This window comes from Crocodylus siamensis, chromosome 2, assembly GCF_052110815.1.
Source record: "Crocodylus siamensis isolate JL-2025a chromosome 2, ASM5211081v1, whole genome shotgun sequence".
In the NCBI taxonomy this organism is placed as follows: Eukaryota; Metazoa; Chordata; order Crocodylia; family Crocodylidae; genus Crocodylus; species Crocodylus siamensis.
In genome coordinates this window covers 23,256,212-23,271,642 of record NC_143396.1, presented here as the reverse complement: position 1 = coordinate 23,271,642, position 15,431 = coordinate 23,256,212, and the positions used below count along the sequence as shown (strand labels likewise).

At 44.3% G+C, this 15,431-nt stretch overlaps 1 protein-coding gene across 12 annotated transcripts in view; it reads right to left on the bottom strand.

The window, feature by feature from the left end:
• ABLIM2 (actin binding LIM protein family member 2) overlaps positions 1-15,431 on the bottom strand; it is a 270,175-nt gene that overhangs the window by 20,786 nt on the left and 233,958 nt on the right. For all 12 annotated transcript variants that reach the window (XM_090035514.1, XM_090035516.1, XM_090035518.1 and 9 more), the window contains 4 exons: positions 13,600-13,658; positions 9,731-9,785; positions 7,717-7,781; positions 7,478-7,558 (listed from right to left, as the gene is read on the bottom strand). In XM_090035514.1, coding sequence (XP_089891640.1) covers positions 7,478-7,558; positions 7,717-7,781; positions 9,731-9,785; positions 13,600-13,658 — 260 coding nt within the window. The remainder of the gene's footprint in view (positions 1-7,477; positions 7,559-7,716; positions 7,782-9,730; positions 9,786-13,599; positions 13,659-15,431) is intronic.

The window sequence follows — 15,431 nt, the reverse complement described above, 5'->3', positions numbered from 1 at the left end:
CTGGGCCCCATTGTGGGGGACCGGCACGTATGAGAACATCATGATGTCATCAGCGAGGCTTGGGCTGCGGTGTAGGGGAGGAGTGGAGCTGCAGATAGGGCCCTCTAGCAGCGGGGCAGAAAATGGGCTGCCTCCTGCCTTATTACATCTATTAATTAATCAGTTAAGACCAAGGCGTGGTGGGCAAAAAAGTGGGCGGTTAGCCCAAGAACAGGTGGGTGGGCCTCGTGGAGATCAGCCCTGGTAGCCCCCCTGTTACACATAGCAAGCCCTATGCTTTTATCTACTGAAAAACTGTTCAATAACTAGAATTACATACACTTAGATTTCTTGAAATAAATTTTGTAAAGTAAATCTATCTTTAGCGCAGATGCTCCCTTTGAGTTTTGTCCAATTATTGTACTTAAATGTTACTAATCATTCCTATCTATTTACCAGGTCCTGTCAGACCAACCTGGTGGCCTTCTACGACCAGGTCACAAAATCCTTAGATGCAGGTCTCACAGTGGACATAATCTTTCTGGACTTTAGGAAGGTCTTCAACACTGTCTCTCACCCCATTCGCATTAAAACACTAGGAGACGGTGGTGTCGATGCCTACACAGTCTGACTGGCTGGAGGGCCACACCCAGAGAGTGGTGGTGGACGGGTCATTTTCGACCTGGAGGGATGTGGGCAGTGGGGTTCCGCAGGGCCCGCACCATTCAACATCTTCTTCAGCGACTTGGACGAGGGGGGTAAAATGCACCCTGTTCAAACTCACAGATGACACTAAGATGTGGGGAGAAGTGGGCACGCTAGAAGGGAGGAATAGGCTGCAATCGGACCTGGACAGTTTATAGGAGTTGGCAGATGAGAACAGGATGGGTTTCAATTCTGACAAGTGCAAGGTGCTGCACCTGGGGAGGAAGAACTAGCAGCATACCTACAGCTGGGGAACTCCCTTCTTGTCAGTGCAGAGACAGAAAAGGATCTTGGAGTCATTATTGATGCCAAAATGAACATGGGCCAATAGTGTGGGCATGCAGTCAGGAAGGCCAACTGGTTGGAGTACTGTGTCCAGCTCTGGGCGCTGCACTTCAGGAGGGATGTGGACAACATGGAGAGGGTCCAGAGGAGGCCACTCACATGATCAGGGGGCAGCAGGGCAGGCCCAACGAGGAGAGCCTCCACAGAAGAAAGCTGAGGGGGGATCTAATGACCATTTACAAACTAGTCAGAGGGGACCAGCAGGCACTGGGGGAGTCCCTGTTCCCCTGAGCACTGCCAGGAGTGACTAGAAATAACAGTCACAAGCTGGCAGAGGGTAGATTTAGGCTTGATATCAGGAGGTGCTACTTCACGGTCAGGGCGGCTAGGATCTGGAACCGACTTCCAAGAGAAGTGGTGCTGGCTCCTACCCTGGGGGTCTTTAAGACAAGGCTTGACAATCACCTTGCTGGGGTCATTTGACCCCAGTACTCTTTCCTGCAATGGCATGGGCTTGGGCTTAATGATCTGCTCAGGTCCCTTCTGGCCCTACCAACTATGAAACTATGAAACCATTTTCCTTCAGAATCATTCCTGAATGGTGGCTTCATTTGTTTCATGCTAAAATTAGACCAGTACGATAAAAATATATATATACTGGGTCAGCTCCTCAGCTGAAAGTTCACAAAGCTCCACTGAAGTCAGTCATTTTATACTTATCAAGGATTAGGTTGCAGATTAGGAAGAACTTTCTGACTACGAGGGTGGTCAAGTGCTGGAACAGGTTGTCCAGAGAAGTTGTGGAATCTCCACCCATGGAAATTTTTCAAGAGCACGTCAGACAGACACTTGGCTGAGATGGTTTAGTCTGGGATGATCTTAAGCAGGGGACTGGACTAGATGACCTTGTGAGTACCCTTACAGCTAGGGTGATCATACATCCTAGGCACATTGGAACATTCCCACAGTCCAGTCCTGGCTAGTTGGTCAAAAGTCCTGGAGCAGAGTCCGGTGGGGATACCAGGCAAATGGCCAAGCGGGAACTGTTCCTGTTGGGTAGGAGCAAGATGGGTGGACTAGGGCGGGGTGGCCCTACTTTCTTATGAACGTAAGAGCCGGTCTGTTAATTCTAATTCAAACACTCTGAGAGTCTGTAATATATCTATGCATCAGCAGATCTTTTATTTTAATCAATTCAAATTTTTCCATGTATTAGTTCAGTGTTGGCTAAACTGTCCCTTCTGCAAGCACTGGGAAGGGAGTTGTATCAGGCTGATGTAGAAGAAAGAAACAAACAAAAGACCGAATTCTGCTTTTGGATACTTATGACCCAGAAGAAACAATGTGTGTAATTTTCTAATGAATTTATTTTCCAATTGTGCCTATCTATTCTCTAGATACATTCCAGCATAGGGGGAGGGAGAAATAATTATCTGGGGGGGCTGAGCATGTGTCCCCCCCCAGCAGGTAGGTCTGTGGAGGAAGGAGTGGGGGATGGGGAAGGGGCATGGGGATGGTAGCAGATTAAGGCCCCCATGGTGCAGGAGGGAGCAGGCCACAGGAAGGGCAGGGTGAATGGGGCCCCAGCTGTGCCGGGTGGTGGGACAATCGGAGCCCGGGCGGCTTGTCCGGGGGTGCGGGGAGCTCGCACCACTATGTGCACCCCAGCTGAGGCCCAGGGGGCACATATCCCCTGATCTGTGTGCAGGGTGGAAGTGGCTGCAGCTGCAGGCTGCACTTTGCACCCTGCTGGAGCTGCTGCTACCTCTGGACCCATGCGATACCATATACATCCCGCCACCAGATGGGAAGGGGGTGTCGTGCAGCCCAGTTCCAGCAGGCATGTGGTGTGGTGCTACTCCTGGAGCAGCTGCAGCAGGGCGCAAGCACACTGCACAGAGGCAACTGCCTCAGCTCTGGCACAGATCAGGGGGCACATGCCCCTTGGGCCTTCCCCAGGGTGCGCACAGTGGTAGGAGCACCCCTGTGCCCCTGGATGAGCTGCTCAGGCTCTGAGCATCCTACCACCAGGCCCAGCCAGGGCCCCATTCATGCCAGACCCTGCCCTTACCTGTGCCTCGCTCCCTCCCTTACCATGGGGGCCTCGTTCTGCTCCCCCCCGCCCCTTCCCCTGCACAGAATCGACTGATACTTGCCTGCTGTGCTGGGCAGCCAGTCATCCACATGCCAGGCTGTAATCCTGGCTTTGATCCTGGCTGCATGTGGACCCCTCCCCACTCCTGCTGCAGCTGCCTAAAGCCTGTGACTGGGCTGCCTTGATGCCCTACCCACTGCCCTGCATTTGGGGGATGCTTCTGCCATCTATGCCTTTCAGGCTTGCAGAGACAGTTTTACAAACACTATTATTACAAAACTTAAACCAAATTTCCTATAAAAATAACATCAGAGTGAGGCAAACTTTGACAGTTTTTTTGTAACTCACCTTGAAGTAAAAATCCTTGTCTTACTAATATAGCCTTCCCTAAATAAGACTACAAACAACTAACAGCTGTCACTAGATTCTAGTCTTCATTTGAGAAATGTTCAATAAACAGAGTTTCCTTAATAAGTGGGAAATACAAATGAGCAGAAATACATCATTCCCTTGACATCTACCCCAAAACATTCAAAGTTAACAATGTGCCCATTTTCCCCAAAAGGAGTTAAACTAAAGTCAACTTACAATACGGTTACTAAAGAGACCTTGTGAGTTCAGAATCATCAGTTTTAGTGGCACTGATATTTGACAAGATCAGGAAGGCAGAAGGCAAGGTAGAGGTGCACCTTATGGACTAACTGAATAGGCTATTCAGTCTATAAGGTATGCCCCTGTAACTTGCTTTGTGCCTGACTTCAGACTAATATAGCTAGCTACCTCTCTGCTCATGGGTGGCACCATGCTCAGCCATATGAAATGGACTGCAGTCAGTCTACACAAGAAACTTGCTTGGGTGGTCAGGTATCTTCTTTTCTTATTTGCGTTCTATATCAAGCACTAGTGTGACTCCACCCAGTCAAGTTTTATTTTTGGCTTCCATGACTCTAAGGCCTGCCCTCATGAGTCTATGGGATACTAAAAATGGTAGCCAGGCCCTGTACAGGCTCTCCAGTTGAAATCCTACTTTTTTCCTGTGAAGCTGCCATAGTGGAAGGAGGCAGAGGCTCCTGGAGTTCTGGCCTTGCTCCAGCCTGTGGCTGGCTGAGCATACAACTGGGTAGCTATGTTGCAATGTGTAACTAGTTTACCAGAAAAAATGACCAACTAATTTTCTTTGCAAAGCTACCTATTCATAGTGATCCATGAATGCAAAAGGTAACTCCCTCCCCCTCGCTCCCACAGTCTGTTCCTGTCACTCAGCTTGCATATGGTTTGAATGCGTAGCCCTGGTGCCTCTGTTTTGCCAGTAGCTATAATCCTATTAAAATGTTGCTAACTTAATTGTTTAAAAAAACTGCCATTCCCTAATAAGTGTAAGATGCCGCACAAAGGGCTCCTTTTTCAGAGGTATGTGTTTAACATAGTGCAACAATCGGCAGAATCATTCTGGTCCCCTTATCGCTTTCCTACTGCAGGTTTAAAGCACATCTTGTTTATTATTCTTTTGCAAACCACTGTGAGATCTTTGAAGTGGTTGGGCTTCTTGAGACATTAGGCACAGGCCTGCACCTGGTGTGAAGCAGGCTGAGCAACTTTAATGTTAAACAAACAGCCATCCCAGCTGAGGACAATGTATGAGTTATTGATAATGGCAGCCAGGACATCCGCTATCCATCCAAAGCAAACTATATGTTGTCTTAGAAAAGCAATTTGGAGCTGCACTCTCTATTCAGACCAGTCTGATGTATTTAAACAAAGACTCTATTCTTTAATGTTAAAAAAAGGAGTCCTTTAATGTATAGGATGTGTCCAGATGTGTGATTTTCCCCCTTTTTTGGCTCTTTATGCTTTTTATTATGCCTCTGGTGCCTGCCTATGACCTACTCTTAAAACAGTACACATCTGAGACATTCTCTTTCTTACAGTCAAATCAATACCACTTGCTGGGTAATCAAGTGAGAAGCACACTAAAGTGCTTAAAGAGCATACACCAATTCCAATAAATACCACAGGCTGTGCTATATGGATCCTTAATAATGCAGTCACTATTTTGTCTTCACAAAGAAACTTACAGCTGGTTAATGGTTTTCTTTTGTTTTCTGCTTAAAGATGAGTCAGTTTTCTCCTCTCCTCTTCTTGGCAAATGTAATAGTTTTGACCTTAGAATCATTTTTTTTAACACAAAATTTTCCCGCAGGAGCAGAATTGCTAATCAGTTTTATGATTTCTGATTCTTAAAATTAATAGGCATTAATGTATATCAAATTAAATTACTGAAGTAAATCCTGATTTTTATTATTCAGACAAAACTTCACACAGGCCCACTTGGTCAATGGTGCCTGAACATGAATAGGGATTTAGCCCTTTGGAATCATCTTTTAGTATGTTTATTGTAGGGACACTTAAAACATTTGTGTCCCTATTTTGATTACACTGTCACTAGCTTGATCCCACTGATTTTGAAATATGTCTCCAGTTCATATTAGTGTGAGTGAGAACAAAGTCAGATCCCCCATTTCCCTGGAAACAAAGGCTCACATTCCAGCAGGATAAACTCTGCCTTTGGTTATGTCCAAGCAGACACATTTAGTAACATGGGGCTCCTAAAGATGTGTGGGGAGTCTGCTCTGACACACTGGAAATCCAGTGTGTTGGAGCAGACTCGATTAATCGAGCCTGCTGGAGCACACAAATCAACACGCTCCAGCAGCCTTCTGTGTCCTGTGTATCAGCATCCCCATGCATCCCTCAATGGAAAAAATGGTGGTGGGGTGCTTTGAAATAAAACATGTTTGAGCTTTAGTTCAAAGCACCATGCTGCCATTTTTTCAGCATGGGGACTACAGGACACTAGGGCACTCTTCATTAGAGTGGCTTGCTAATTAAAGTGTCCAGTGCTATGTCCCACAGCCTGTGTAAAAATGCCCATGGAGGTTATTCTGTAGGGAGGACTTTGCTACAGACATTTAAAAGGAAATATCTTGTTTGCTCAACATGGACGCTAAGGATCCCATGAACATTCATACATATGAAATTGGCTCCTATTACTGTGTTCACTTGATACTAAGATGTGGTTCTCCCTCCCATTTAACATGGGGGGGAAGCCCCTTCATTTTAAAATCTAGTACCAACCAGGGCAGTAGGGGCCAAGTGGCAGCTGTGGCATGGGCTCCAGCCCCTACCCAGACTTGGGGCTGTGGCCACAGCTGCTGCCTGTTCCATTTCCCCCCTGCCACCTCTGTACCCCACCATCGCCCCCACTACCACTCAGCCTCTCCTCCCTCACCTGTTCCTTTCTTCCCCACCTTACCTTAGATCCATGCTGGCAGACTGCATGCACACTAGAGCCTGGGGCACTCAGCATGGGCCCCAACCCAGCCCCGTAGCAGTGGTGTACAGCCCATGCATCTACTACAGGGCTGGGCTGGGGCCATGTTCAGTGCCCCAGGCTAGAATGGGAACAGAGCTTGCTGGCATGGAGCAAGGATATGATGAGGGGGAGCAGAGACTGGGGTAAGGGGGGCAGGAAGAGGAGCAGAAGTGGAGGAGAAAAGCTACAAAGGGGCAAGCATGGGGCAGAGGTGACAGGGGGGCAAGCACAAGCAGGGAGCAATCTGCTTGACCTCCCTATATCACCTGCCCCCCACTTTCTGTCACCTGCAGTGGTGGGGAAAGGAATGAATTAAAGATGACCCCCCTCCCCCCCAGTAATTAGGTTATATACATGGAAAATTATAACAAATTTATATTTTTCCATGTATGGAATCTAAGTGTTGGGGACTGTCTTAAATTCAGGGTCCTCTTAGATTTGAGTAAATATAGTATCTTGGTTTGGAGAAAGAGAGAGGAATTATTCCATGTTCCTGTCAGATGCTCAATGACTTCTTTATTGTTACGTAAGTTAAAGAGAACTGTATAGTATGCAAAAGGTAATCAGCACCTGACAGTATCATAGGAAAACAGGGCTGGATGGATCTCACAAAGTCATCCAGTCCAGTCCCCTGCTCAAGGCAGGATCATCCTCACAGGTCTATCTAACCTGCTTTTGAAAACTTTCAAAGATGGATGGTGCAGCACTTGGCAGTATAAGCCTGCTATGCAGGGTTGCCTGCAGTGAATTAGGTATGCTGCCAATCCTGGTTGCCAAAATAACTGTTTGCTTTATATCACTATCACTAACATGAAGTTAATGGACAAGCCTGTCCTGACAAACAGACCAGATCTCCAGCTGCTAAAAACTGGGGTAGCTCCAATGTGGGCAAAATAGCTTTGTCAGCTTATACCTGTTAAGGATCTGCTGTATGGCTTCTGATGCTCATTGGTGTGAAAGCAGTTGGGAGTAAATGTAATTGTAATTAGCAAATGAATGACAAGATAATTTCAAAACCAAAAGTCTAATGCCAGTCCTACCTCCAGCCTGGTTCTGTCTACATCCTTAGGTAGTTTCACCCGAACTCGATTTGTTACAATAAGCGTTTCATAAGGATAGATCTGCCAGAAAGAAAAGAATTTGTGAGCTCTACTGAAATATGCATCTGCAGTGTGCAAATGTCAGTGTGTAACTTACTAGTGTAAATGGTACATACTTGTATCCATATTTGACACAAACATTTCACATGGACACAATAAGAAAAAGGAACACATTTAACCTTGCTAGGATGGGCTGAATCTGAGCTTTCTTCCAGTGTTGGAATGGCACTTCTTACCTTGTATTCTGCAAGAGAACAAGAGATTTGATGTGTTAGAATTTGTAGGTTTATTTTACAATCAGATACGAGAATAGTTAGCAGAGATGGCTTGTTCACATGACTCCATTTCCCTTACATTTTTTCTGGGTAACTTCATGCCTTTTCACCCTGGTGCTCTGGATGTCCCTAACTGCTGAAACCATGATTCTGGTAATCTATATCAAGAAACACGTAAGATTGTTTCCTGACGCCATGGGGTTAAATCTGTATGTCTGGTACTCCAGACATATAGGATATTCAATCTTCTCAAATGCCTTATGTGTGTGATAATTTGATCTCTTACCTAAAAATCCCTCCTTTATTTTTCTTTACTAACAATCATTAAACCTATGGATTATTACAGACATATGAAAATCATCAAGTTAATAGAATGTTCCAAAATGCCAACACCCTACACTTGGATCAACCAAAGTGGAAATAATGATAGCACTGAAAATAGCAAGAGATTTGTCTGTGTTTTTTTTTCCCTTTTCCTAAGGCTACTGGGCCTAAACTTGCCCAAGAATATTCTAGTTAGGTCATTGTCACTAGATATGAATACCACATGGCCAGCAATTTCCATATGACTCTGATGCTTAAAAAGACAACCAAGATAGTGAGCAGACTTGTAAAAAGCTTTTACTGTTGAGGTATTTTAAATGAGAGATGAATCTACTCTTCAAAGTCATACTCTTTTCTACTCGGATGATGAGACAAAATACAAAAATCCCCATATAGACATACAGTAAAGCCTGAGGGTGAGATTTTCAGAAGACTGCAAATGATTTAGGAGCACCGCTGCAATGGGGTCTGTGGACAGATATATCTCTCAGCTATTTTAAAAAGGGACTGGGAGCTGCTGCCTAGACGTATATGTCGCTTTTATGATGTAACTATCTGCATACTCCTATATCAGTATAAATGAGCTATATTAGTGTAACTTCAACCAAAACTGAAACAGGAGCTTTCAGATGTAACAGTCAGTTTACACAGTAACAGCTTATCTCAGTATCATACCATTCTGGTATAATTGCTACATCTGTCTTTACCAGAGGTGCTCAATCAACAGGCCATGGGCCAGATCCAGCCCATGGCACCATGTCATCTGGCCCACAGCGCTCCCCATGGGTCCAGAAGTCTGACAACAGGGAGGGGTGGCAGTCTTCCCCAGCTTCCGTATTTCCGGAGCCCTGGGGAGCTCTGGGCCCTGTGTGCTAGATTGGGTGCCTGATCCCAGTGTGCAGGGCCAGGTCAGGGTGGCGCTGGGCCCCAGGGCCTAATCCCAATGTGGTGGGGTGAGCGAGGGCAGCACCAGGCCTCAGGGCCTGATCCTAGTACATGGGGCTGAATATGGCTTGGGGACTGGTCACATGTCACTGGAAAAGACTGAGTGCCACTGGTCTTTATGCACCTAAATCACCTAGTCTTTTGAAAATCCCACCCCAAGTCCATATTCCGATTCATGATCATACTAATTCCCAGTAAGGCAAATTCAAGCAGATAGGTACTACTTTTTGGCAGGGTTCAGGTCCATGGTAACAGAGAGATTAAGCCCAATGTATATGCTTTTGTAATGAGTCGCCTGTTGTAAGGTTGACTGACCTGAACTTCCTCTCTTCCTTTGCAATGAGAATATCACCAGTTAACTGAGGAGAACAATGAAGGCCACTGCCAGTCATGAGTGATTCTGGGCCTGACCCAATACTCTGTTACACTAGTTTTATGATGACAGGACATCACTGAAGCCCATCATTCTCAGTAAGGTAAAAATGATCATAGCCGTTGATTTTCTGCAAGAGGGACATTGCTACGCTGTGCCACTGTTAACAGAATCCTTGGAGGATCTTAGGTAGCTGTTGTGGCAAGATGTTGGCAAATGCCTCAAAAGTAACAAAACCATGAAGTATAGAGCATCTGATATGGTGGTGCAAAGTACCTTTCATCCCCCAACTGGAGTCCTGGTCTGTTTCATATTGGCCCATATTTTCAGGCTGGAAGACAAATAAATAAAAAGTGTAGCAATAAAATACACCACCCAGGCAGCACCCACTTTGAGTATAGAACACTCTAGGGAACAAGAACAATAAAAAAAGAAAGCCTACCTGTGTGATGAAAATTTAAATCCTTACAAGGCAAACTACAGTTTCAGTATGACACAGTATAATTTTTCAGAGCAGGCAACCAAAGCAGCCACACCTGCCATCCATGTGCAAGTGCAGAGATGAGATTATGCCAATGGAACATAAGCAGTGTTGAGCAAATGACTGTCACCCACGGCTGCACTCATGCTTGCAGGTATAGTTTGCAGCTTTGTAACAAATGTCCAGAGATCAGGCAAATGCAGAGCCTGGGTATCCTTAGGAATCCTGCAACAATCTCCACTTCAACAACCCTCTTCCAGGATCAAAATGACACAATATTGCCATTTTGTTCTGCCTTAAGCCCTAAGTTAAAAAAATTAATCAAAACAATCTCTCAAATATACACATCTTACACCTCATCTTGCATGGGGCACACAATCCTGCTTTGAGTAGTCGACAGGATAAGCTCACTTCCAACCTTACTTTCCCATGAACCTAAATGGGAGAAACACTAGGGACTCTCTAACGCTGAACAGGGACTTCATTAATGCTGTTTTATATGGAAGATGCTCGATGCCAAAATAAACAAACAGAGGGAGATGGGGCCAGGTCTTTGACTTCTTTTCCCTGTGCATCCTGAGACTGCTTCAACTAGACTGCCAATCCCCAGAAGCACCAAACATAAGAGAGGTGGAAGTGGGGGAAGAAAGGTACTTATATCCCCCCCAGTAAGTGTACTTGTTTTGAAGTCTTGGCACCTGGGCTAATGTCTAGGCATGGGCTCTGCCATGCCCTCTGCTGCACCATGCCCTGCCCTGACAGCATCCTAACACAATGGGCTTCCCCAACACCGTGTGATGTGCCATGCTGCTCTGCTCTGCCATATGTCCTCCCCTCCTTCCCTCACCATGGGACCGAAAATAAAAGCCAGAGGGAGGGGAAACCTGGAGCCTCTCGAAAATGGTAGCTGGGTGGAAGCCCTGGGGTAGGGAGAACAAATTAAGCCCTCATGGGCTGCCAGTTGGACAGCTCCAACATAGATTAATAGATTAATATATCTAAACCGGATGGAAATGTAGTGGGGAATTGGGTGCCTAAATAATTTAGGCTCTTTTGGATACCTTAATACAAACATAGCCTTTTGTTGCACAAATGCAGCCACAGGCAAGAAATAGTTGTTTACAAACAATATAACATATTTTTGTGCCCGTCACTTCCTCATTGATGAGTGCTATGATGATCTGTTGACTGATATTACAATGTACTGGAAAAACAGTACTTCTATGTGATTCTTGAGTTTCATTCTTGCTTATTAGGGGAGGAATCATGTACATGGTTCTGTTTATAAAACCTGTAGCACCCTCTTTTTTGTTTTATCTTATTATTCAGCACTGGGAGGATTGATTAAAACAACAAACCACAAAAGTTCATATAGGTCTGCATTCCAAACACAGAATATCCTCGCTGAAAAGAATGCTACAGTTTTGGCCTAAAGGAGGGGACGGGGAACGACCTTTTCAACTTCCATGCAGTTTTCAAGTTGGCCCTTGCACCATTTAGATGAAAGAAATGCTGCCATCTGCTGTTCTCGAATGTCTATTGCATGGTTGAAATCTGACTAGCAAAAGATCTCCAGTACTTGTATTTGGTATAGAATAATTTATAATTTGTTTTTGTCCTTCCCCCTATAGCGTCTGCATACTCCTGGCCAAGCAGAGATAAGTCCGTGCACAAGTCATACAGCAGAGGCCATAACTGGGACTTTGGTAGCTCTTTCTCTCTCCCTTGTACCCACATAGAAAGCATAGAGAAGTAGGGCTGAAAGGGACCTCCAGAGGTCATCTGATCCAGTGGTCTCAAACTTTTTTGTACCAGGACCCTTTTGTAAACATTGATGGGCAGTCCCAACCCAATAAATAGTTTTAGCAGAAAACAATCCTGGCCCTACCAGTGCCCCTCATTTCCACCCACAGCCTGCTGCTGCCCCTCACTCCTGCCCCCAGGCCTCATCCCCCCCAGTGTGTGGGTCAGTGGTTGTATGGGGGGTGGGGCATGGGGGAGCACATGCCCTCCAGATTTGTGCACCCATAGCGGGCATGGGGCTGCAGCCTAGCTGGACTGGTACGAGCCACCTCCATGGCCTAATGGGCAGGACTCAATGCAGGAGGGTGGAGCAGGCCAGTGAGACTAATTGCTGCCACCACTTCCGGGACCCCCATGCCAATAAACAGGTTTAGTAGAAAACAATCCTGGCCCTACCAGGCAAGGAATTCTCGTGTGTTGAGACTGCTCTGTGACCCTGCAAATTTGGCTCACAACAAAAGGCTGGAGCAAGGGTGTCAGCTTTCAGGTCTCAAGGTTTTGAATTTCACTTCCTTTCAGGTCTCAAGGTGTTGAATCAAAAGGAAGCAAAATTCAAATTCCTTGCCCAAGAGAGCCTTCCATCACCATCTTCCTGTGAAATATGAAACATCATAACAAGAAAAGCATAATTCAACACCCTACTTGCCATCAGACAACTCTGAGGTAAACAGACTACTCTGACTTTTATCTGAGCCTATTTTGCATAAAATGAACTTTTCCACTTAGGAGATCTTATACCATCTTCCAGCTCTCCTGTGAAATATAAATCTTCATTTCCACTTGGGAGAAATTTTATAGATTTCATAGACATCAGGGCTGGAAGGGACCTCGGGAGATCATCAAGTCCAGCCCCCTGCCCAAAGGGCAGGAAGTCAGTTGGGGTCATAGGATCCCAGCAAGATAAGCATCCAATCCTACAATCTTTGCACTCTCCTATGCCTAAGGAAGGGTGTGTATGCCTGAAAGCTTGCAAACAAAGAATTTTTTTTGCAACTATCTAGTAGGTTTAATAAAAGATATCACCTGACCAAGAGTTCTGAAATATAAATTTAACATTTCTGTCAATTCCTAGCACTTCCAATCTTGCTGCCTCCAGGAATGATCTGCAGCCTGTCTGTTTGGTAAATATGCCCTAGCCAAGATCACATACATTTCCTGCTGTTAAGTTCTTTTTGGAGACATTAGCATAGCAATTATTAATATTAACTGTATTGGAGTAGCACCTAGAAACCCCAGGATCCCACTGATCTCTGCTGTGCTTTCATATAGACACAGGATTAAAAGATGGTCTCCAGTCCAAAGAATTTATTGTAATTATAATCAGACTCAAGGGAAAAGTATTTTTGCTACTGAGGGCTCCCTCATTACACATTTTACTCTCCTTCTCTTTCTGTGCTCTCTTTTCATCACCCTTAAAAATGAACCCTAATAAAAACTGGGCAATATTTCTGAGCATGCATTGGAGAAAATCAGACTTCTCAGTTCAGGAAATGCAGTCTGTCTGTTGAGTGCTCACCTGTAGCATATGACAGTTGTTTTGTCTTAAATACATCCCCATCTACAATTAAGTCAAGCTTTATTGACTTCTACTAATATGTGCAGACTACATTTTGGATGAAGAAGCAAGATTCCTAATGCTTGGGTCACACAAAATTAAAAAGCAAGAAGCCTCAATCTGGATGACTGCTGCAGAAGGACATAGCTGAAACCCCTCAGCATATGAATATGCCATGCAAGACTGGTAGCCAAAAAGTCTTTGAAGTACTCTATGCTATTACTTTGTGATTATTTAAAATGTTACTAAGCTGTCTATTAATGTTATGATATTACTTGCTGCATTGCCTTTTAGATGCATACCTACCCGATGTAATCCATTCTTTCCATAGCCAGGAAGAGAAGCAGATTTGGAATATGGGAATCCTGAAAAAGATGCAATGTATACAGAGATTTTTAGCAAGCCTCTTTACATTGGATTCATATGTATAAGTAGAGAGGACAAGAAAACAAACAGAAAAACCTCTGAGATATATTTAAATTGCAGGACAAGTTACAGCTATGTGTGGCTTTTGTTACTGCTCCAGGAGATTTTTTTTTAAGATATAGAGCTATACCTGTAAATCATATTATGTCAGGATGTGATCATGTTAGACCTCTTACGGCTTTCTCTGGGAAGAGACTCGGGAAGATATGTATGTTGAGGAAAGATATCTAAGGAATAACAGGATACTAGTGGTGCATCTGAAAATTGTGAAAGCTTGGACAGTGTCTCTTGTACAAAATTACAAGTCAGCAGCTGGGGCAAGACTGGGTTGTGGTAACAAGCTCACCACAAAGAAAATCAAACTCCGCTAGTGGCTTGCAATCCATTAGGTCTATGAGAGAGTGGAGCCTTGCAGTACCCAATGCCAGACCCATACCATAAGATAATAACAGTCATAATAACAGTCCTCGACCTTCTACCACACCTGAGCCTAAAAAAAATAAGTGATGTTTAAAAGTATTGGCAGAGACCTAACCCACTCATTACACAAATGTAACAAGACTCCAAGAGCAAGCCAGAAAACCAAGTGGCTTGGGGAGAAACCCACAAACTACATTTAAATCTCAATTGAGCCAAGTGTCACTAAAGAAAAGAAAAGTAAAATATCCATTTCAAAGCAAAGCCTGTAAGAAACAAGAAAAGTCAAGGTGCATTGAAAACATGTCTGTAAATATATCCTGGTTAACACATTCCCGCTTTAAGACCTATTTCTAAAGCAAACATCCAATATCTGTCTGAAGTTTTATGCTAAATCTGTCTATGTGACTGCATCTAACCTACCACACACCTACTGTATGATCCTCATTGCCTCACATTTGCATTTATTAATTAAGGCATATTTCTCAAAATAGGCAGTCAATTTCTAAATATTTATTATGCTAAACCAATGTGTATTCTCCTGAAACTCACACCTATTGTATCCAGTGGACTCTGATCTTCACTATCTCCATAAGCCTTTTGATGCAGGTATTTATTAGGCTCCATTGTTAAAATAACTACTGAAAAACAGTATTTTGTGATTAACTTCCTAAAGGTACCTCATTCAACCAATACCCATCCTGTATGATTCCAAACTGATCAAAAGCTTGCAAACTTCACAAAAGACACAAACAGGATACAATTGTAGTATGTTAACTCTGGCCTTGCCTGCTTTGTTGGGACCTTAATTAACCAGCTATCAAGAAGGAATGCTTTGAAGCTATAAAATTAAACAGTATAAACAGCAAGACAGAACCGCCAGCAAGGTGTGTGCAGTCCAGGGAAGATCAAGAAGCCATCCTGCACCACCCAGCATATGAGTGAAGCATCCATACCGTGAGGCTATACAAGAACTGTTTCCTGCCTGCATTGGGTAAAGTTCTCTTTGCAGCTAAGATAACACAAGGATTAACAGCTCATTTTATATTGGGAAAGAGTCTTTTTCTGTCATTTAGTTTTGTAACTTGTTGGTAGTTATTAAAGCAAGCCTTTCTGCTATTCATTAACTGAGTCTTATGTCAATCCATAAAGCACTAGGTTAAAAATTTGGTTTCTAAGTGCAACACCAGAGGATTCAGGCAGTGGTAATCTTTCTCTTTAGCTGCTGAATCACTGCCCAAGCATGGTATTAAATGTGCCATCACTTCAGAGGTTCTGTCTAACTGTGTTCAGGA